General features: G+C 36.9%; 1 protein-coding gene across 2 annotated transcripts in view; it reads right to left on the bottom strand.

Annotated features, from left to right (window-relative positions):
* LOC145674513 (uncharacterized) overlaps positions 1 to 21,365 on the bottom strand; it is a 58,207-nt gene extending 36,842 nt beyond the window's left edge. For both annotated transcript variants that reach the window (XM_081744669.1, XM_081744670.1), the window contains exons 1-2: positions 21,216 to 21,365; positions 2,368 to 2,566 (exon numbers count right to left, since the gene is read on the bottom strand). In XM_081744669.1, coding sequence (XP_081600795.1) covers positions 2,368 to 2,566; positions 21,216 to 21,231 — 215 coding nt within the window. In that variant the 5' untranslated portion in view covers positions 21,232 to 21,365. The remainder of the gene's footprint in view (positions 1 to 2,367; positions 2,567 to 21,215) is intronic.
* Positions 21,366 to 24,612: the final 3,247 nt, after the last annotated feature.

Here is a 24,612-nt window from a genome sequence, read left to right as displayed (position 1 = left end):
TCAGCACAATGTATTAATTTCAACCATCTGATCATGCTAATTCAAAATTACGAAAGCCAATCTGTAATGCATAATAGTAACAATAGAATTCAAGATAGAGGGCAGAACAATTCTCGACGTAATCCAATTCAGTATGCAGCAGTTCGTAATATCAGTGTGCAACCTGATAATAATGTTAATGTACGTAGTTTCAATAAAATGAGAAATGGTTGTAATACTACCGGTAATCAGACTCAATCTAATTACAGAAATCAAGCTGGAAACCTTAGAAATTTGAGGAATGGCAACCGGAATGTCAACAGAAATAATAATTATTGTAGATTTTCACCTAATCGCTTTGCAGATGGCAGGAGTTTTATAAGCAGAAATCCAAATAATGTAACTATGCCTATTCGGCAAGGTAGTACTACAGATTGCGGAATACAATGTGATTTAAACGAAGATGTAAGACAACATAATTTAAACTAGGATATGCTGATATGGGAGGGGTTGAAACCATACCAGCATCGTGTACTTCTCATCAACTTTCAGATTATGAAACTGATTTAAAGTTTTTTGATACAAATGTCTCTTACCAATACATACCCGTGGCCAATTGCTCATGGAGATTTGACGATGATTATCAGATTTGCTGTAAGTTTCTTTTTATAATGTTAATTAAGAATTTGTTAATTTATATTTCTTGTCAATATATATATATATATATATATATCATTGCTTCTTGATCCTACTTATGTTAGTTATTATAAAGATCTTGATTTATACTTAGTGGTGCTTACAAAAGGTTACTTAGTACCCTGAAGAAAATTGTTATATAATTTTAAAATCTGAATAACCACATTAATATTAATGTTAAATTGACAGTTTTACTATATTGATATGATGTGAAAATATGGAAAATAAAATGTGTTGTTACAATGTAATATAATGTAAAATATTTATATTGATGTGATGTCAAATATTTAAGGGCTATTCGAAAAGTAAGTCAACTTTCATTTTATATCCAGGGTTCTTTCCTACGTAGTTATACTACTGCGGAATTCCGCGTTCGAGCACCATTTACAACGATAACGTTGCAATTTATTTGTAATTAATTTATAATTTATTTGCAAATGTGCTTAAAATATACCTGTACCAGCTATTATGAATATGGATCAGAGGCGAACTGTGTGAGCAGTTATTTGTAATTGAAAGAAATATGTGTTAATCTTATTTTCGATTGTCATTTTTTACCGTTGCTATGATGTGTAATGTAATAAGTGGTAATATCCGACATGTTGTGTAAGGAATCAGTTAACGAATAGAATTATTCGTAAGTTTTAATAATTAAATAATATAAAAGCAAATAATTATATTGACTTGTCTTATTACATATTGAACCAGGTAGTTTAATGGTGTTACGTGAACCTATTCTAGTTAATATATTTGTGTGTTAAATGTAAATAAACTGTATATATGAAAACGTAACACTTCTATATGCAATGGAATAATTTATTGTTCCTTAAAGGCGGGATACCGAGACATGTAAAATATAATCCAAAATAACCGATATTACTGTCGAATCCATAGTTTTCGCGGTCGCTGAGATGAATGGCGATACTCACACAAGCGTTAACTTCCAAATACAGCCCCATCGATTGGGGACCAGAGGAGTTTTTTTGTAAAATTCTACCCAAGGGGTCCACAGGAGGCGTTTACCGGGATATGTAAAAGTAGTAGAAAATTACCGATATTTTTTTTCTTTCGTTGTTCAGTATGTTTACTTAGAGATTTTATCTGATCCATGCAAAGAATGGGTATTTCACCTATTAAGAAATATGACAAGAGGTTAAATGCTACGATCAAAAAAGTACCGTTAGGGTTTCTTGGTCTCGAAATTAGAAACTATCGTGACACTTTTATCCACGAGAAGAATATTTGTATTTTCTTCTCTCTGAACAAAGTACAAATTTGGGGAAGACAAAAATCATTTTGTGAGGCGCGTGCGCAGATAGTTTCCTGTATTTATGGTCGGCAACGAATCTCATTTAAAGAAGAAATTAAAGGATTTAAATGATTCCTAAATCTTGCTAAAATCCTAAAGAAACACTAAACGGAATTAAGTCATTATTTCAAGATATGACACACACAATTATATACATAGAGTGGACACAAAGTTGCTTTCCTCAAAACAATTAAGCTTCACATATTGGAAAAAGCAACTTTGCGCCTACTCTGTATAGAGTATATAACAGTTAACAAAGATTAAACTGATGATGCTGGAATTTTTAGTCTGCTTCTGTTAAAAGTACTCTCCAGATTCACAGAAAGACCAAACATCCTAATTAGGTAAGTCGTTCAAGATAATACAAATTGTAAAAGTAATACCTGATGACGGTTCTAGAAGATATATTTGGTGTGGGATTGTATGTCCCGGACGCAGGCTCCAAGTCCCAATCCTCTATTGGGTCCTCACTTGGAAAGACTGAAGTCATGGATTGCGCATTTATTTCTTCTTTGTCCCAGTCTTCAGTGCAATTTGAACCATCATATGTGGTTACAAATTCCGGTTTTATTACATTTACACCTGAAAAGAAATGTATACCATGTGAACTTATTGTAATAACAGAATAAATGAAGGGTAAGGGAAAAAAACTAGGAATGACCATGTATGTGCTTTTCCGGGTCCTTGGTCCTATCTGTTAGTGACTCTTGGTACTATTTGAGTGTATATGCCATGCATGCTTAGTTGTAGAAATCTCCATTTAAAAAGGGGCGAAAGATTTAATAACCCTATTCTTTTTACGCGGTTTTCAATATTTAAACGCCGTTTTCTCGAAAATGCAGTTTTGTGACATTCCTTCTTTTTTCCCCTTACCCTTCAAATATGGTTTCGCGCAGCCTTTGTTGAAATTATTTTTATTTTATAATAAGAACAGAGAAGGATACCTCTCCACTGGCAGTGGCTCCCTACGCACTTTTCGTGCATATATTTCCGTGTTTAGTTTTCGGTGAGAAAGCATTAAACAAAATTTGAAAGCGTTTCATTCAACCTTAAACTGGAAATATACGCCGCATATAACCTCAGTGCTGAAAATAGAAACTAAACAACAACAAATAATTTTCATTCATTAAAGGAAATGTTTCAAAGTCATTTTTCATAATAAGACAAAGGACCCTGAGTAAACGTTGGGATCACAAAATCTATATCTAAACAATCAAACTTTATGGTTACCAGGTCAGAATAGTAATTGAAACCAAGTTCCATAGAACGTTATTTTAAAAGTGTTTTTACTTTCAAAATTTACAGCCATCTTCTAACAAAAATACTACAAATTCCCATTAAGAAAGAAGTAAGTTTCATGATTTGGTGCTTTCCCGAAATTCTTACCATATCACAGGGAACTTCGGAAGACTGACCAAATAGAATCGATTTGAATGTAACCACTGCTTCATTCTTTGTAGTATCATACGAATTCTTCAAATATATGTTGGTAATTCTCATGTCAGACGCGACAACAACTTAACCTAGTAATTTTCTCTAATTTGATCATATACTTACTTTGTTAAAAGTAGTGTACTTAAAACCCATATTTCGTTTTAAATATCTTACAAGAAACAAAAATAATCATAAGTTAGCAGGGGTAAATTGCGACCTTCAACTAAGTGGTGTATTTCTATTTTTCGTCTGAGCAGTACCAGCAAATAGTGCAAGATGACAATGTTCTGACATAAGACACAACGTAAGATTACCGTAGCAGTTTCAAAGCTACAGACGAAGACAAGAGAACTCTAACACTGTGTTGCTATAATGATGATTCAATATTCATTACCTTAACATCGATATTTCAGGTACAGCATGTGAAAAGTTAGATTATTTGGGTTCACTCGAGCAGACGGTTCTAGCAAGTAGAAAATCTAAAGGTAAAATACGACGTGAAACATTTGTTGTGAAAGAATGAGAGTGTGAATATAAGTAATTACTGTCAATGCACAGCGTACTGAAATGAATTTTGAGGGATAGTGAAAGTATTGTATGTGTAAGTATGCTCTTCCACTATCCTCGTTTATGCGTATACTTACCCCTTCGCTGACGTGCTTGCTCCCTACGGACGCACCAGTCGCTAACGCTCGGGTCGTCGTGCTGGCTCTTGTTCTAACTCGGTGAGATAGCATTTGTACTTTTTAGTAGCCATCTAGTAGAAGTTGATTCGTGTTTTATACACTGTAACTTTTATGCCGTACATCCACACTATATTTATATTGAACCCTCCTGAAGTCAATCTGCAAGTCGTAATGGAGCTCCTTATTTAGTGCATGCTCTGCTAAAAGAAATACAAAGCTTTAACCAGGGCCGTGCCGTGGGGGAAGCGAGCGGGGCGACGGTCCCGGGCGCCGAAGTAAGGGGGACGAAAATTCGGTAGAAAAAAGGAAAAACTGCTTGGAATATATGTATGGGGGCGCCGTCGTATACTTTCGCCCCGGGCGCTGATTTTCCAAGGCACGGCTCTGGCTCTGACCTAACCTGAAAATGTGTCAAAATTTGGTAGAACTGTCTGCTCGAGTAACGCCGACAATTTACACTCTACAATAAACACTTCAGTAGCAATAACCAGTTACTCAAAGTCTTAGAAGTTCAGTATTTCACCAATTCCTATGTTATATATAAATAAAGAGAGGATGGACGGAAGATAGTGGGAATACTGTCCTCATATTACAGGATTGTGCCTCAGCATCACAGCATTTCATTAGTTCAATAAGGAAATATGGAGCAATAAAGTGTGGTGAGTGGTAACGATTTTATGTTATTCAGTCAGAAACAAGAGTGCCGTAAAGCAGAGGAGAAAAGTGGAAGATATTGCATATTTAATATAAGGGACTTCACGAATATTGAATCAAATAGAAAGACAGGGTCTTGTGTGTATATGTAATCTTCACTCACTTTTACGAACATTTTTTTGTTTTTTGGTTTAAACCAACTTGGTTTAAACCAGCCAACCCTGCTATCTAACTATGGAAAAGACTTACTATGCCTTGCTAAATATTGGTTTCTTATATACAGTAGAAACATGGAGCTTCTTAAGTTTGTTGTAGTTCACTCCACTCTAAAAATAATTTCGCTCGTCTAGGGTAAGCTAATCAAACTACAAACAAATATAAAACACCATGAAAAAATAAAGGTTTGCTTATTCTCGAACAAAATTTAAGATCTGAACAGGGTAAAAATAATATTTATTCAAAGGTTACTCTTTCTCTTCAGAGCCCCATTCCTTATGTCTCCTGTTCATCATTCATCCCAACAGACTTCTATAATTTCCTTCAGTCGGGACTATACTGATCTATCACTTCGTCACACTTCTGCGCCCGACACCTATCTCTATCAGGAAAGTCTGACTACAACTCTCACAAAACTGGTTGGCTATGGAAACCACTGAGCCCAAAGACGGTTACTCTTTCTCTAAAGAGAAGACCATCACCCTGATTTCTATATCATATATATATATATATATATATATATATATATATATATATATATATATATATATATATATATATATATAAGGTAAGTGCACCAGTAGCTGACACTGCTCCAAAAGCTGACACTTTTATCTTAAATGGAACACCATAAGGCTATTTGTTATCATTAACAGATTTCTCGGTGCACACACTTTTCTTGATGGTTTAGCAACATTTTGCTTAGTCGTGGTTAATTTGCGTGCCAACTGATAGAAGTATGACAAAGTTGAATTACGTGCTGTGAAGAAATATGCAAAAATGAGAAGAATTGTTAAGAAATACGGTAAGCCTACTTACCTTGTTACTCTTATGTTAATTTATGATTTTTTTCTAGTTCAGTAGCATGCTGAATATGTATTCTGTTGGTGAAACAGCGTAGTGAATTGCGGGAGGAAAATTTTGTTCAATTTCAAATTCTAAAACTTCAGGAGGGGGGTGTCAGGTATTGGTGTCCTTTTGTGTAGGGTTATTCCAGTAGCTGACACTGCATGTCAGGCATTGGTAAACAGCATAACGGCATTAATTTATGAATTTCATACATAATTTACACGAGAAAGTAGCACTTGTCTTCTGTTATCAATTTCACTAAATTTGGATGTCTCGGTCCAAAAGCTGACAGGGGTTGTCACTTATTAGAGCAGCAAAATACTGTTTTGTACCAAGACCTGACAGAAACATTTTCAATGGATTTGAGCAACGCAATGATGCAAACATCATTTTACAGAAAAAAAATGTGGTTGTTCTGAAGCAGATTTAAGACAAAATAAAAATTCGTGATCTGCTTTAGAACATAGATAGATAGTGGCACTCTCTCCTGTAGTTGTAAACTAGATGAGCCGAGGTGTGTGAACAGCCGAGAGTGCGGTATTTTATCCAGGCACCTTAAGATCCACCAGAATTCTTAACGCAGACGAGACTGCATCCTTTTCGTTTCCGAAAGGAAATAAGATGTTAGTTCGTAAGGAAGAAAAAAACTATATACACATATGCAAGCAATGATGAAAAAGAATGTATGACAATGCTGATTACAAATAGTGCATGTATTTTGGCTCACCCGATGGTTGTATAGAGTTGCAAACGAATACCAGCTTCTGTAGCTAATTCAATGCCTAAGAATTGGGGTATTGGTAGATCTGAGTAGGTTGGATGACAGTAGAGATATTTTATGAATATATGACTAATGTGTTTCAACCATGGCTTGAAAAGTCAAATATCGAAACTCTTGTGTTAGTTTTCCTTGATGGTCATGCATAGCATCTCACTGAGCCTCTAAGCACTTTTTGTAGTGACAATGGTATTGTGCTTGTAGCTTTGTATCCGAATTCCACTCATGTTCTTCATTCGATGGATGTTTCAGTTTTCCACCCACTCAAGAGCGCTTGGAAATGTGGTGTGCATCAGTGGAGAATCAAACATGACGGTAGAAAGCTAAGAAATGAAGACTTTGCACCTCTTTTGGAAAAATACAATGAAAATGTCAATAACTCCTACTCTAATACAAAATGGATTCAGAGCATGTGGTCTCTACGCATTCAACGCTGATAATGTAGACTATCAAAAGTTCAGGAAAGGAGGAACAACTTGAGAGAGATCTTCCGGAAATCTCTCCAATTAAACTCATCACGGCCAAATAAATTAATTCTTGTGTTTCCTAAAACAAAGAATTTGGACTGAGAAAGTTGAAAAAAATCTCCGATTGTGATGGCACGCTTTTACGCAACATAGAAGATAAAAATCTTTTCCTCCTATGGATGCAGAGAAGTGTAGCAGATATGTTCCTGCACCCAGAATAGACAACAAATAAGTTACGGATGAAATATCTACTCAACAAAATACGAATGACACTACTAATATATCAATTTCAGGCACTTCGGAAATTACAGGAACACACGTTTCTACGCAAGAACAAGTTGCAGAAGTAACTAAAACTTCTACTCATCAAAATAGAAGTGAAACTATGTTTTCAGTTCCAAGGACTTCGAAAACTACAGAAACTGACCATGAACAGGGAGCAAAGAAAAGTACTGATACTATTAATTCCCTCGCCATTTAAAAGATCTTTATTTTGGCCGCACCATACAATCACGCCTACCTTAAAGAGTAGGAGAGAGAAAATAGCTTCAGTCGCTACATCGGCAGAGTGGAAGAAATATAATATAATATAAAAGTGAATATTTTCCAGGAAGGATTTTGAAGACTAAGCAAAACGAAGCTTTCGTCAAAGTTACGCTAAAGACTAGACACGACTGGTGTTGGCCGAAAGTTGAAGACAAGCTATTGTATGCATATGAAGACATATTGAAAAAAAAAATCAATTCCTAAATATGATTTGATTCCAAGGTGGGAGCGTATCTGATAGAAAAAATTGAGAATTATCGCGTTAACAAAAGGTAAGAAAAGTCTTGAAATTTTAAATGGATATATTTGAATAAGCACTAAACAAAGAGATTTATATTCTACCTATTATAAATATGTTACTTCTGTTTAACCTATATTTTAAAAGAATACGTGATGTTGTTCTTACTAATAAATGATTTCATTTTACTGTCAGCTTTTGGTACATTACTATGTCAGGCATTGGATCATTGGTATTTTCTGCGTGTCAGCAACTGGTACAAGTGGGTTGTGTTCCATATAAATTTCGGTAGCTCATATATGTTTATCTGAAGGTCTTATATCAATTGAAAACCATTATTTAAACTTAAACCTTTCAGTTACTAAAGGCATAATTTTCCTATGTTGTTTTATTTACAAACCAAAGCATTACATTTAGAAATGCATCCTTAAAGTGTCAGCTATTGGTGCACTTACCTTACAGGTTGAGTCAAAATAAGTGTTACAAGCCAATATCTCGCGAACTATAAATCAAATAAGAAAAATATTAAGAGAGAATGTAAAATACAGAGGGGCCTAAAAATGAGTCAAACACGAGGTTCCCTCCGCCCCCTATTATGGGGGGATGGGGGTGTACGTGAAATTTTCAAATGGAAACATAGGTCGAGTGATACGTCGTTCGAAAGAACTTGGAAAATTGAAAATTTCTGTAGGAAACAATTTATGATAGGGGGCACCGTTTTCAAGATGGTCCCCCAAAATTGTTCTGTATCAGATAAAATTTCCAGTACTTATAAATCAGAAACGGCTGAGTAGAAAAGGGTGAAACAAAAAGGAAAAAGGAAAGATGTTGATGTTTAAATATATTTATTATCCTATTTTCCAGGGAGAAGAATGCTAAGGGAAATTATTGTAGTTAAACTGCATCTATTGTCCCTACTTTTGGTGCAGTCAAACACTCTATATAATGTACGAGCATGAACCCGGCCACATCGTGAAGTGAAACGCACAACGCTAAAACCCTTTGTTGATGGATGAAGGCGTTGACGCTAGTAGAATACTTGTAAGTTATATTTTAGTCAAGAAAATAGTTTATCATTTCCTACTTTCTTCTTCTTGCGTTGTTTTAGTGTTTTTTTTTTTCATCATGAAAGTTTGATATGACAATAGTAACAGAACTAGAATACAGGAAAATATCCAAGAAAATTAAAAGAAGCTAAAATAAAACCAATCTTTAAACAGGGAGACAGAACATTGATACTAAACTACAGACCGATATCACTCTTACACCCAGTAAATAAAATATTTGAGAAAATAATTAAAGAGAGACTAATAAAATTCGTGAACAAACAGCAGATACTATGCCATGAACAAGGCGGTTTTGTAACTGGGAAAAACACAACTACGGCAACATATACGTTTATAAAAAACATACTAAAAGGGCTAAATAATAAAATACTAATCTTAGGCATTTTCTATGATTTAAGTAAAGCTTTCGATCTCGTTAACCACAAAATACTCTTACGAAAACTTGAGCATTATGACATAAGGGGGAAAGTGCTACAGGTGATGGAAACCTATTTACAGGGGAGGACGCAAGCAGTTGAAGTCTCTCACATACAAAATGGGAATGTAAAAACATATTTATCAAACCCAAGACAAGTCCGCAACGGCGTGCCTCAGGGCTTAATATAGGTCCAATCCTATTCCTATTGTATATAAATGATTTCCCTGGCATATTGAAGAATTTTGAAGTAATTTTATATGCAGATGACACAAGCGTCATCTACAATTGTGGAGGGTAAAACCATAAGTGAGCTAAGGAAAAACACACATAGAGTATTGGATCAAGCCAAAAAATGGTTCGAAAGTAACTGCTTATGCATACACAACACAAAAACAAAATACCTACTTTTTCACACAAAACAAAACACGAAAATAAAAGAAACCAAAAATAAATTGACTGATCTAAAACTAGATTTCACCCATGAAATTAAATTTTTAGGATTAAATATAAATGAAAATCTAACTTGGGAAACCCACGTAAAAGAAATAATAGTAAAACTAAATTCCAGACTTTATGCACTCAGGATACTAAAAGAAACGTTAAACACTAAACTTGATTTTGATAAAGTAGCAATAAACGCTGTGAATAAAATATTTCCTAGTTAAAATCAGAGGGTGTTTCTTCCACTTCCCTCAGTCTGTGTGGAGGAAGGTTCAGCAGTTAGGACTTTCTCAATTGTACAAAGAGAACTCTGAAGTGAAAAGATGGATTCGACGTGCAGCAGCACTACCTCTGGTACTAACTTCCTATTCAGATGTAGTGTTTGTACGTTTGCATGAAGCGCCTAACGTTCCATGTAAGGAGGAGTTTCATGACACTTGGCTGGATGATGATGACGCGCCATTACCTCCGTAAGTATGTTTCCTTTCCTATATTGATATCTGGCGTTTAGTGCAAGATTTTTTTAAATAATTAAATCATTAATTAAGCTATTCCGAGTATTCTACAGTAAATTATTTTATTCCATAGCACCTCATGTAGTGTAACATAGATTTTCTCGCGGCGTGCATGTGTTGAAGATCCTGCATTCACTGATTTGTAAATTATCAAAAGAATAAATCTTCTTGATATATAAAAGATATAAATTAGTTTCACCCAAAATTTTGCTATCGACTTTCCAACGTGGATTCTCCTGCAATCCTTTGAATCTCTAATGTGCTGATGATGTATTTTTACCTATTTCAGTGACTCGTGGAATCACTTTGAAAACGATCAAGAACGAACGACTAACAATGCGGAAGGGTGGCACGCCACATTACGTAGAGAGGTGTCAAGGAGCACTTAGACATATATTCTTTCATTGAATGAACGAATGAAAAACGAGCAACGTGAAAATGAAAGACTGCGAGTACTTCTTCAAGTGGGAAATCAGGGAACACTTAGAAAGCTACTGAAATAGAACAGATGTTGTAGTTGAGAATAAAATAAATCCCTTTTTGTTAAAGATACGGAGTGAAAATTCCCTTATATGTTATAAGGCGAAACAGGAATTCCCGTTACGCCTTAAGATAACATCCTTATCCGTTGTCTGTCAAAATATGTTTTAAGGGCATAACTCGAAATGCCAAACGGGCATAAATCGACTTTGGCGTGGGAAAGCCGGGTTCAACTCCCGGCGGGATCTCATGTGGTTCGGATCCCACGTTAAACTCTTGGTCCACATCTCATATAGCTTTGCTGCTGAAAGGGACGCTAAACTCAAATCAAAATATACTAGACTTCAGAATACACCTTTCGCAAGACGCGGTTGTATAAAAAATACATGGCTATCACCACGATAACGGAAAGGAAGTAACGACATCAATATTTTAGTTTGTTAGACAGATATACCTGAAATAGTCAGCCTTCGCGCCCATACACACATTTCCAACGTGTCAGTTTGTATGGAAACCCTACCGCACTGACTTCAAGAACCACACCTGGCCCTGACCAGATAGAAAAATAGTTGAAATACCTGGCTGGTCGGTTAAGTTGGGCATAAACACCACGTTCAGCAGCGAAGTTATATGACAAAGCTTAGTGTGGAGCCCGAACCATGCGTGATCCTTGTGGGGAGTAAAGCCAGGGTCTCTGCGCCCAAGACGCATACTATATACAAAATATGATAGCATGCAGTGACAAAATTATACGAGTTAGCTCATACGAGTTACGCTACGTACTCTGAAAAACATGAGCGCAGTTTTGGCCCTATACGAAGCACGAGCTGTTATTTTTAATCTTGCTCACACTTATCTTATCATCAGTGGAAGTAGTAGAACGGATTTGTCAACTTTTGAAAGATTTGTGTATCACCAAAGGTAATGATTGAGAACTGGGCTGCCAAAATTTAGAAAATTTACAGGTAGTGTGTGTTATATCAGAAAGAAGCAATATTGTCTTGTGAGCGTGTGGCCCCCCTCACTCCCATTCCATTTTAAAATTTCCCAGTTTTTCTTGGCTGAATTGGAATGAGGCTGCATGGATTATACGTCGACGCAAACTTTGTGTTAGTTTTATCCTTTTTTATGAGTTGGCAGTGCTGTGAGCAGTAACTTGTATTTCCGGTTGACCGAACAAAAAGGATGTGACATGGTGATGTTCCGAAAAATAGTACCACAGTTTCAAAAGCCATCCTAAGATGTTTTTATTGATTTCAGTATTTTAAGTATAATATGTTAATGGCAAGATTATTTAACACCCATGATCCATATTTCTTGTTAACAATACTGCTTATGGATATTTTTTTAAAATAATCCTTTGGTGTGATTGGAGTAAGCTAACCGACGCTAGAGTAAGAAGGCGGGAACGGAGTGCGCGAAAATGGATGCCGTAATGAAGAGAAGAGGTACATGGCACAGCATCAAAATCTTAAGTTAATTTACCAATCCTTTGTGAAATCGCATCAAGATAAGTAAGAGTGAACTGCAGAAGTTGTGTTATTTTATTATTCACGCAAGTTACAGTGAAGTTTTACGAAAATAATACAAAATGCTTCAAATCAGCTCAAACTAAGTACGAGCACACCTTTTCAGTTTTGTGACAGCGTTGTTGTCCAGACCTAAATATCAAGTTTAATGTTGAGTTTCACTCGTGTTTATGATAAAGATACGTAGGTAAAACAAGAGATCAATTTATTTTATAGATTGTTAATCGGTGGAAACATAAGTAAGTACAATGCCAACTACACAGCTGAATAATGAAAATAGAAATTGAATTGGAAACAGGACATCCCTTCGAAGAAAAATGGGAAGAAGATTCTAAAGAACTGCCCTCCAATACATCTATTGAACCCCCTTCCTTTTTTCAAAATCTCCAAAACCCTAGTGCGTGTGTGAATTGGTGATTTGTTAAGTAATTTGCCGGCTTCGTCGTTATAGTTTAAAATTCAAATTCAAGTTTTCAAAATCCTTTTTTTATTTTTTTTAATTCTTCAATAAAATTCATGGGCTTGTATTCAATATGGTAAATGACAAAAGAAAATCCTAAAATATAAAACTTACAGAGGTATCAAACTAAAACGTTGAAGTAAGTATGTATGCTGTATGTATAATACTTGTGTTTAAGTAAATCAATATCATACATGTATTATGTTTCAGTTGCTCAATACCAGTTTCTCACGCAAACCACTACTGGAACGGTAAGAATATTTGGTTGGTGTAGAAATTGTACGGATGTGTATCGGGCGTGTCACTGAGCGTGGGTATGCGCATAAACTGACTTGGATCGAACCCATCTTAATTAATGACTATGTGCAATTCATCCCACAATCTCTAACCACTACTGCACAAAAAAGAATCTTATACTCCGTTCCATCATTTAAATTCATTACAAATGGAAACTCTCAGTGTCTAAATAAAATAATTATACTTAGTGAAATCATAACACAGGCGTACCGAATAAGACACGAGCCCTACCGGTCATAAGAATGCCTGCCCCGAACTGAACCGAACCCAACACAATCCAATTGTGTTATAGTCTAAGCATGTAGCTTATGCATACAACACACCTGTAACGTAAGTAATATCGAAGATAAGAAGAAGAGATAGCAACACTTTGTACGATGGAATCGTATATAACGAAAACATTTTGCGATGTATCCATGATCGAAGTTTTATTATTCCTTTTCTTCGGAAGTATTAGCAACGAACTTAAAAAGTTACTTAATGAATTCTCTATGTATGTGTGTGTATGTCTGTTATTTGCGATTTTTTTTTTTTCAATCTTGAGCCCCCCATTCGATACAGCATCAAAAACTGAGAAAATGATGAAAATTTTCCCGTCATTCTTACCGTTTCCGAGATATTGGCCAAAAAATGGCCGACTTCTGAAGATTTAAGGAGCCATATCTCGGGAATCGTAAGTTGGACCGAGATTATATTGGTGTTGATCAATACCTAAGAGGACTTTGGTACCAAATAGTAACCTGTGGCCACTGGCCAACGTTCTTCAGATGGGGCCGCGGTGGCTCAGTGGTAGAGCGTTCACCTCTGCTGCTTGGGGTCCTGGGTTCAACCCCAGCCCCCGCCAAGTGAACTTTGTGGTGGACAAACACCGTGTGCGTGGGTTTTCTCGGGATTCTCCCGTTTTCTCCCACTTTCTTTATTCCAGCATTTCATTCATTACTCATCGTCACCGTCTCCTTTGTCCTAACCGGCGTAACCGCGGGACGTAAAACTCAAATATTTCATTACATTTCATTTCCGTTTTTCAGATGTTGGCCAAAAAAGTTCGAATTTTGGGAGATTTAGGGAGCCATATCTAGGGAATCGTACGTCTGGAGAGAGATGATATTTTGCGAAAAAGAGAAGAAGGTTCGGATCCAAAAATTTACTTTTATAAGTGGGAATAAGCACAGCCTTATTATTCTCGCTCCATCTCTCCGCTCTTTTTAAGTTCGTCCTGGCAATGTTCTAGGAGCATTATCAACTGGTTTATTTCTTGAAGTTTGCAAAGTGCATGCCAGCACTAAAAGACCATGTCGAACGTGATAATGGTAATCAATATAAGGCTTATTCAATAACAGCAGTATTTTTTAAAAAAATAATTAAAATGGGAATGTAGTTTACATATGATTACTATTTTGCGGCGCTATCTTGTGACCCTTCATAGGCGGGGTTAACACGCATGTGTAGCCGTGAAAGTTAAACGAGATAGCGGCATTTCTAAAAGTTTAAGTCGGAGCAGGGAAATGCCATTCGATTTATTTTGAGTTGAAGGAGTGAGAACGATATAAACTTATTACCGCATGACAGTTTCAATCCTGTGACGACTGTATCAGTCAAACAGAAGCTCGCAAGCGGGCTGAGAGGTTAGGCAGGAAGAAGAGGACACCAATGGAATGGTATCGTTTGTCTCCCAGACCAAGGAAGATGCGTACGCAGCGAAGTCCCGGAAGTCATGGACGACAAGAAGTCAATTCTTTAAAAAATACAGTGCGAGTCATAATTTAAATAGTATAACCTACTCAAAAGTGAAACCAGCCATTCTGCAGAGACGACGTAGTCTGGCTGCTGTTGGTCCATGACAATTGGAGACCAAACTGACAGTGGCACATTATCTACTAGCGAGGATCTACAGTTTAAGTTATTAGCCCACTCTCCATATTTGTTTGATCTCGCACCTTCAGATTTCCACACTTTTCACCTACTTAATGAAGTACTAATTGGATAGAGATTCCAAATGACGTGGAAGTCCAGTCAGCGGTACAGAGTGAAAACGTATGAGTCCGAAATAATGTAACTTTCGCTGCGTAAACAGTGCTCTTTTAAACGTTGGCGAAGCGCATTAAACTAGAGGGAGGGGACTACGTCAATAAATAATAGTCTATAGTTATTTTGCTCCTTGTAATGCATATTCTACAACATATTTCAGGTTATTTATTGAATTAACCTTTCATATGACACTAATGAGATAGTTGAAGACTTGACGTCATATTGTCTGAGATCACGGAAATGAAGCTCTGGGGGTGGGGCGGGTAAAAGGATTACTATCAAAAGAGCGTGCGGGAAAATTAGATGGAACATAAGGCAGACTACATTGTAGTGTAGTAAGAAAACCGCGCACGCAACATAAACTAGCGTATTGTAAGTAAAGCCGATCATAAATAGCGGCCGCCTTCTGGGCTATTTCAGTGCCATCACTCCCTCAGGCTCCTAAACTTTCCAGTGGGTCACGAAACAAAGTCACTAGCGCAGGCATCATAGTTAAGGTGGATAACAATTTGGGGCCCTCTTGGTAAGGAAAAGAGGCTTTACAACAAATACGCTTATACTATCTTAAAGTAAAGCTACACTGAGCAATGGAACGTAATATATTAAATACAATTTCTGAATGCACTAAGAGTCTATTTTATTCAACTGGATGTACGTAGTATCAGCAGACCAATTGACAACCTACAGCATTGAACTAAAACAAAAAAAGTATGAGAGAATTCACGAACGACACAAGCAAAAAGGCATTTATTCCGTCTACTCCGCCAGTTTTTCAACTTGACAATAACCACTTACGAACAAGTTACTCTATGCTATATTAGACTAGTTCGGGTACGTTTCCATTCACTTACTTTGGTCTGGCGGGCTTTATTGGAACTTAACCCATACAATTGGAATGAACGGCTTATAAACACGTCCCGGCAGTGAAATGGTGGAATGAGAAAAAAAACGAGCACGGTGTTTGTCCACCACAAAGTGCACACGGTGCGAGCTGGAATCGAACCAGAGACCCCAAGCACCGGAGGTGAACGCTCCACCACTGAGCCACTGCGTCCCCACAATATTCATTTACCTTGGAGATTAAGAACAGTCAATCAAATCAGGCGAGAATTCTTCGTGTTACTGTCAAACGAGGCAATGCTGATACACTTTTTGGGTAAAAAAAAAAAAGTATGTAACATCGAAATGGTTACAGCTGGAATTGCAAAGAAAAATATTTTATGTACATACTTCCTACATCTTTACATTAATACAAAAATCGGATTAATTAGTGGTAACATATTACAGAAAAAAAAAATTACTACTGTATCAGCATCACCCAGAGGTCGAGGCAATCCTGATACAGCAGAAACGTGTGCTCCTTTAGCTGTAGATATGTAAGATGACATACAAAAAATGAATCAAAAGATTGCGATCTTGACCAATAATTAGTTTTTGGCTCAGGGGCCACAAAAGTTTGGAATGGCCCCTAAGTCACTTTTCGTACTTTTTACGGAATAAGCAGATCATGCTGAGTTACGTGATACTTTGGATTTGGGTACACTATCTGTGGTTCTCGAGATATAAGGCGTACAAGAAAATGTTTGATTAAATAAAATATATTGAACTTCTTGGATCAGGTGCCACAAAATTTTTCAACTGCCCCTAAATCGAGATTTTTTATTTATTTTTTTTTAAAAAACGGAATAAGCACACCATACTGAGTTAAGTGATAGTTTGGGTTCGGCTACACTATATGCAGTTCTCGAGATATAAGGCCCACAAGAAAATTTTTGCCTGAAATATATTGGATCTTTCGATCCAAAAATACACAATGTAAGACCTGTATTACCTTGTCATATATCTGCGGAAATCATGTATATTTTCAATTTACAGATTTATTTTACACTCATGATAAAAATGGAAACTTTTTCCCTTTTTGTTTAGGTTAACCCCGTGGGTTCAGCATTGTCCCGGTTGACGGTATCTTTCGCAGATGGTGGCCCCGAAATACAAAATGAACAGAATCAGACGAAAATTCAGAGCAACAAGAAAGATACTAAAGGTCATTAATTTAAGGTGATTAATTATAGAGAAAAACGAAGTAAAATTCTAAACTACATAAGTTCGCGTATTGATGCAACATTAGGTAAACAAGCCATAGAACATTATATGGCTGCGTTTTAAAGCCACTGCCTTATTAACTTACCTGGAGCACCCATGCTGTTTAACAGAGGGAAATACAAAAATGTAGAGCGGAAACTAATAAGAGGAAAGTTGCATCTGAACCAAATGTTGTCAACTGGGGCAAAATTTTGGGTGCTATCTCATTTTATGGAGCAAACACTTGTAAAATCCACGGAAGAAATATGTTACATGGATTCACAATAGGATTGTACAAGTAATCAAAATATATCTAGATCTTACCTCTTACATGTACAATAAGATAGAAATACAAAACGGAAAGCGTGTTTCTTACCACATCGATAAGAAAGATATGGTGAAGTGAAACGTTATGTAAAGGGACTGTCGGCATCTATGGCCATTTAGTTCGTCAGATATATGAGGAATGACGCCCCTCGGCGAGCACACTACCCGGGAAAAGGGAAGGAAGCGGCCTGGTGTGAATGAGGAAAACCTCATTCAAGATGGCTGGCCTGAAAAAGCTTTTACACATTTCGACGGAGTGTCCCCACCGGGAATCGAACCCGGGACCGCACGCACCGAAGGCGAGAGCGTTAGCGACTGCGCTACGTAGGGTCATATGTTATGTAAAGGGAGTGTGCAAAGTGATCATAGAAATCTCTCAAAGCTGTACCACACACAACACATGTTTTATGCCATATAATGTGTTTTATCACTATCCTCGTTTATGCATATACCTACCGTCGCTGCCACGCCTGCTCTCTACCACTTGAGCCCACCTGCTGTGCTCCTGCGCTGGCTCAGTTAGATAGCACTTGTGCTTATGATTAGCCACTTATTACAGGTTAGTTTGAGTTTTAGGTTAATTCGTGTTCCATGCAATAAGTGCACACGCCGCAGTTTTACTCAGTGCTCCTAAGGTCAATCTGCGCTCACTAATACAACTCCACTCCCAAGAAACAGTTTCTGAAGCAGTAGGAGTGAAATTCCTGCGAAGAGAAGTTCATGAATATAGGTATCCCTTTTATGGACAACTAGGATAGGAAAGAAGCATTTTCTTGTGCGTTTTGCAATCTTTGATGTCCCAAAGAAATGTACTCGATAGGAAGGTCGACTTCCAAAACAGCGTTGTTTATAATGCTAGCCGGAAACATGAGAAGGTTCCGTATAACGAAAACCGTCATTGCTTCCGTTATTTCTGAATAGTGCGTAATTTGCAACATTTAACAATTAGAAAGGTACTAAATTTGTGTAGCAGTACAATACAGATGAATACGTATATAACGAAGAGCAAAGAAAGCATGAAACTAATAATAATAAAAATATTAGTGATTAACAGTAAATAGCGAATGCCGCAAGTGGAAATGAAGTAATTGTACGGAAGATATATTAAAATAACGGCAAATAAGTAGTAATACAATGCTGGAAACCGGTGCATGTGAATCTAATCCGGGGTTCTCACCTGCGGAAGTTCACTTTCCCTGCTTTTAATGAATTCCTAGGACATTGTGGACTGTTATTACCTTCGTGCATGCCCAAATGATTGTGTACTGATTGATAATATCTATGCATGATGATATGCGCTGGAGAAAATTGCGTGATAACCTACGTCTTTCAATTACACACAACTATTTCGTCTCAACATTTACTTGCATGCCTTAGAAATTGTCCCCTAGAGCAGAAATTGCTTTTATAGGTGTAGGGAACTTTACGAGTACTTCCTTACGGGTATAAGTACGCGTAAGAAAGTACTTTATAATAACGGCTAAGTAAAAGCAGAAACTAACTTCCGTCAGATGTTTATTAAAAGCGAGAATACATTACAGCCAAGTTAGATAAAAGGGTGGCACTCACAGCAGCATATACCCAGGGAACAGGCGTTTCAGTGATGGAGGGTGTGCGGATAAACGAGGATAGAGCAAAAAACAGTACTGGTCAAATTTTGGCATACCACATTTTGGAAAAGTTAAAGGCAAAATGAAATACTCTTCACAAAAGTCATATATATAAGGAACAAATTACTGCAGACGCAGAACAAGACACGAAGTAATACAGCTGAATTTTAGGACTACAAGTATAGTGTCACTAGTGTAAAACCATTACAAGTGCTTCGTCGACGGATAAAAAAAGCGAGTGCACATGAAAGATAGTATTTTCTAACCGGTGGTGTGTATCTCCACAATGTACAGAAGCTGTACTTTATGCTTATCAGCAAAGCATCACTAGCATGAAACCACAAAAAGTGCCACTGAAACTCGTGTCATTGCAAAAACTCACTTGTTATCACTACTCTCGTTTACGAGTCCATTTACCGTCGCTAACGCGCCTGCTCTCTTCGTACGCTACCTCGCGCCAACGTGTGGATCCCCACACCTTCTCCCTCTCGATTCCATACTGTTCCTGCATTTTAGAGGCCACTTAGCACAGACTGGTTAATGTGTTCCGCACTGCAAAAATTTTTTTTTGCCATACATCCGAACGCCGTATTTTTACGCTAATCGTAAAATAATTGTAATCTTTTAACATTTACTTCCCGAACCCACCTTAAATTTTACTTATAAGAGATGGGGTAATGTCATGGCACACAACACAAATCTTTTGGAGAATAATAAGGAGGAAATTGGTGTAAGAACTATAATTTTCCATCAACTATTTCGAATTAGGGTTAAATTCCAAAGTTGGGCGTCCGTTTCCAGAGAAATTTTTAAAATTTACAGGAAATATATGGATAATTTGATCGTTTGTGTGCTTTATAATATATAAGAGTCTCGAAAAATCTGTTTATTTGTTATATATAAGCGGTTATAAACATGGGACTATATGGCGAGCGGAGGGAACTACTTGGCGCAAGGTAACCGAACAGTTGCATTGTGGGAAAGAAACTAGCATTTATGTTACCAATATGGCGAATGTACAAGGGCAATGAACTAGCAGTTTTAACATTTGTGAAGGAATACATTGATAACGAGCAAAATCTTTTAAAAGTTTGTGAAGAGCACGGATTAATGAACCTAATAACAAATTGCAGAAAGTGTGGAAAGCAGATAACAGTGAAAAAACTTGACGAAAGCGGACGCCCAACTTCGGAATATATGCCTCGAATTGTGCGCCGAAGCTTGATCTGCACGAAAAAAAAAAAAAAAAAAAAAAAAAAACTTGGCATCACATTAGTTAGAACACTTGCCATGGTTTCACTCCCCACTTCTAAACCAAAAGTACAGATACCTACATCGTGCAGAAATACTCCGCCGGTAGAAAGTAGTATGTTACACAGTCGTATTTAATACGCACTCATTCGGGAAGGTTCTAGATTACAGGTCCCGCATGTAGATTAGTAGCTTGGTAGGTTTTTTTCGTACTAAAGTTTATACATTTAAATTATACAGTATTGCCGAGCGAGCGTTAGCGAGTGAAGGCGGGTTAGAGCCCCGCAGGGCACGTTGTTTTCTGTCTTTATTACTGCTCAATGGGAAGGAAACTATGAAGAGTGTAAACTTGTAAACAAGGAATACTAAAACCGACTTTGCACATTGTGAAAAATTCCTCCAACAGCTGATTTTAAAATCATATACAATTTTATTTCATGTGCACTGACTCATTTTATCCGTAAAATTATAACTTTTATTAAGAACTATTCTTAAACATTGACAGAACAAGCAATTCGCTATTTGCTTTGCAGTACTGAATATGCTCATTGTGTTCAAGTGCAGGGACATTTCTTATGTTAACATGTAGAACTATTTCACCATCTTAATACAAAGTCGAAACTCTACATTAAAAGTCTTTCCTAAAAACAACTCACTAGACAGAAAATTTATTAACATTTTTATGTAAAACGGTAATGAAGGCCGAACTTCTTACAGAATTGTACTGGTATACGTTGAAATATTCATACCAAGTAAATGCGAATCATCAAAAAAAAAAAAAAAAAAAAAAAGTCAATAACTAACTTGAAGATAGCATAATATGAAGAAATATTTGTTTAACAATTTCATTTAACTTACCTTCTTCAGCTTTCATTTTTGCCTGCAAATTACACTGACTTAAACAAGCCTCCACATTCGTCTGGTTCGTTTACAGACATGGACAGAGTTGCCAGCACTTCTTCCCTTTATGATTTTCTGCATACTTCGCGTTCGTTCAACGTAGAGACTTGTGAGACTAGTTCAGAATGCGGCCTAGTGCTTTAATCCGCTCAAGCTTTGCAAACCTTCTGGAACATAACGAAACGCTAAGTTCGACTGCATGAATTTTAAGTAATAGTCCTATTCTCGGAAACGAACAAGGACATTTTGGGAGTTATGCAGAGTCGTTTTGACGTCTGGTTAAAGCCATACTACGAGTTAGACTAACGGATGGTTATCGAAAGTGTATTCAGAGTCTTTGATTAGAACGTAGTAGTCGACGAAGTAAATAACATGTGATAATTAATCAAGAGCAGAGGATACCCTTTTAGCCACGGTTTAGCTTGTGCACCACATTTGGGATTTCGGATTTCATATATTTTCATTTTTACAGGCTACGCATGCGTACATCTACTTTTCCGTAGTTGTCACATTTATTTTTGTAGCCTGATGCATTGGAGTTATATTAGTTAATCATTCCCAAATCAGCTTTTTAGTTGTACTCAAAGTAGAGTCTGAATACCAAAAAAGTACACCTTTCTTCGTAAAGGGCTAGACTGACACTAACTAGACGGTGACTAAATCTTGATTAACAAATTCTCTCTGAATATCGCCCTTTGAGCTGAGTTGAGACAATCTGAAACGGAATATGCAGGGACGTCATTTAGGGGGGGTGGGGCAATTGCCCCCCTGAGTTGGAGATTTATATAGATTTTATTAATAGAATAGTAGCAAATCAGTGAAAAACGCGAAATTTTGCTTATATCAAGGGGTCTTGGCCACCCCAAGTACAATCTGAAATGACGCTCCTGGGAATATGGTTCCTAATAGCCTATTACTTTGTATGGAGGTCATTTCATACCATTCTGCTCCAAATTCTGCGTAGAGCAACGCAGTACAATAATCAATGGGTTATTATAGCGGCTACCCCAATAAGAGGAAATTAAATCGCAAAAATTTGCGGTAGGTTCATGCAAAGTTTTATGAAATATGCCCATATATGAGTATGAACAAGATAACAAAATACTAAGAAGCAGCATTTAGATTATGCTAAGAACGGCATTTATATGTATTAGTAAAGAAACAGTATTGAAAGTAAAAATGGTCTTTCGGTAACGGTAATCGTTAGGGAGAAAAGTACAGTAAAAATAAAACATGAGAGAAATGAAATTCAAAATGGCTTATTTTCCTAAGCGAAATTGTAAAGCCTCATTCCGTACTAGTTTGCGCCAATGCAACGCAATATTTGGTTTATAGTTTAAATTGCGTTACAGTCACGAAAGAAATAAGTCCGCCTGGCAAGAGGAGAAAATATTCCTAACCCTGTTCATGTGAGTTAATCTCCGAGAGACTTGCTGCTTTCACGTGAAATCTGGAAGCAGGTCTCCCAAACAAATCCAGTGTCTGCTGTAAAGCAATGTTCTTTTTGATACTAAGCTTAGTGCTTTTAGACAGAGAAGAAAAACAATACTTGAATTTGTTTTCGAGGATAACAAATAATTCATGCATAGTAGTTTACAAGTGATAGATTTCCTATTATAATTAATTTAGATATCTAAATACTCACTCGGGAGACCCGTGTTCGATTCCCGGCGGGAGCTCATGTGGTTCGGATTCCACGTTAAACAGTAGGTCCACGTCTCACATAGCCTCGCTGCTGAACGGGACGCTAAACTGAAATTCAACTCAACTCAACTAAATACTCATGATCTACTCAAAGGTAATTGAGGAAATTAAGGAGTGAACAATGAAACGTGATTTCGGAAATTCAACACTACATTATTGGTCTAATACCATGAAATGCAATGGGAATTTTAACATCGCACGATTGCGTCCTGGAGGCTAAAGGAAACAGACGATTAGTGAACGAAATGATTAATGAAGGAACTGAGGAATGAAGTGGAAGGCAATAAAGAACTCCTAGAAACAAATTGACACAATGCTGTCCAACATAAACTTACATAGTATAGCCTGGAATCGAGCCTATGACCTTGAAACCAAAAGTGAGCGTTCTATCATTGAGCCACCATACTCTAATTATGACGGAAAGGCGCTCCCGTTTCCGACGTCGAATGGTTGAATGGTGTATTGTTTAAGGGTTTTGCATTTTTCAGCTCCGAGGCAATTTAAGACGTGGACCTATATCTTAACGTGGAATCTGAACCACATAAGCTCCGACCAGGAATCGATCCCGGGTCTCCCGAGCCGAAGATGAGCACTCCAACTACTACAAGGGAATTCCTCACAGTCCAGTGCTGCAATTCAGCCAGTTCGCTAGAACCGGTTTGTTAAAATATTTTCAGTTCGCAGAACTGTTTATTAAACCCAGACAACAGTAAACGTTATCCAGTTATACCCAGAAACATTTTTTTAAAACTATCTTTGCTTTTAGAACCTCTTACAGCTACAGGTTTAAACATATGGGGCCTGATGCAGAGTCGTTCTGACGCGTGATTAGTGAAGTACTAAAGAGTTCGACTAACATATGTTTCCTGCAGTAGTCAGGCCTTTAGTATGATGCTAATCATACGTCAAAACGACCCTGCATAAGGCCTATGATCTCTTAGAACAAGATATTAGCGTTTATTGCTTAACATCAAATGCTCAGATATCAAGAATGAGAACTGCGATTACATCAGTATAGTTGTGAGGGTTATTTATATTCGAAAAGCATACATACCATTATCAACAATTTTTGATCCATTGCTGGATTAAGGTCTTTTCAATATATTTTTTACGACCATCCTATCTAGGGTAATTCCTTTCTAAGACACACACACACACACACACACACACACACAATATATATATATATATATATATATATATATATATATATATATATATATATATAACCGCTTATTAAAAATTAGAATAACACCGCTGCCACGGTCACTACCTAAACTTCGTGATTTTTGCTGGAGTTGTTCACGAAGCGGATCTCTCTCGTCTCGTAAAGTAACATGGAAATTCAATTTCATTTTCAGAAGGGGTTAACTATTTCTATTCGACGATGTCGTCTTGTCTCGATTGCTCAGCAACAATACTTTCTGCACACAATAACACACACAAGAATAAATAGCATGTGTATCAGTTTTCAGTATTATGGCGTTTCGTTTACTTGTCATACATTTCAATTAAAAGATCTTATGGTTGTAGCATCTCTACTTTCGTATAGGTAGTGGTTTAAATATCCTGTTAAAAACAGGAATAAGAAAGACTTTGTAGTTGAATATTATGCTGCCCACACTAAACAGAAAAGTTTTTCAGATAGGTA

This window comes from Thermobia domestica, chromosome 17 (assembly GCF_964235325.1).
Source record: "Thermobia domestica chromosome 17, izTheDome1.hap1.1, whole genome shotgun sequence".
In the NCBI taxonomy this organism is placed as follows: domain Eukaryota; kingdom Metazoa; phylum Arthropoda; class Insecta; order Zygentoma; family Lepismatidae; genus Thermobia; species Thermobia domestica.
This window is presented reverse-complemented; position numbering and strand designations above follow the sequence as displayed.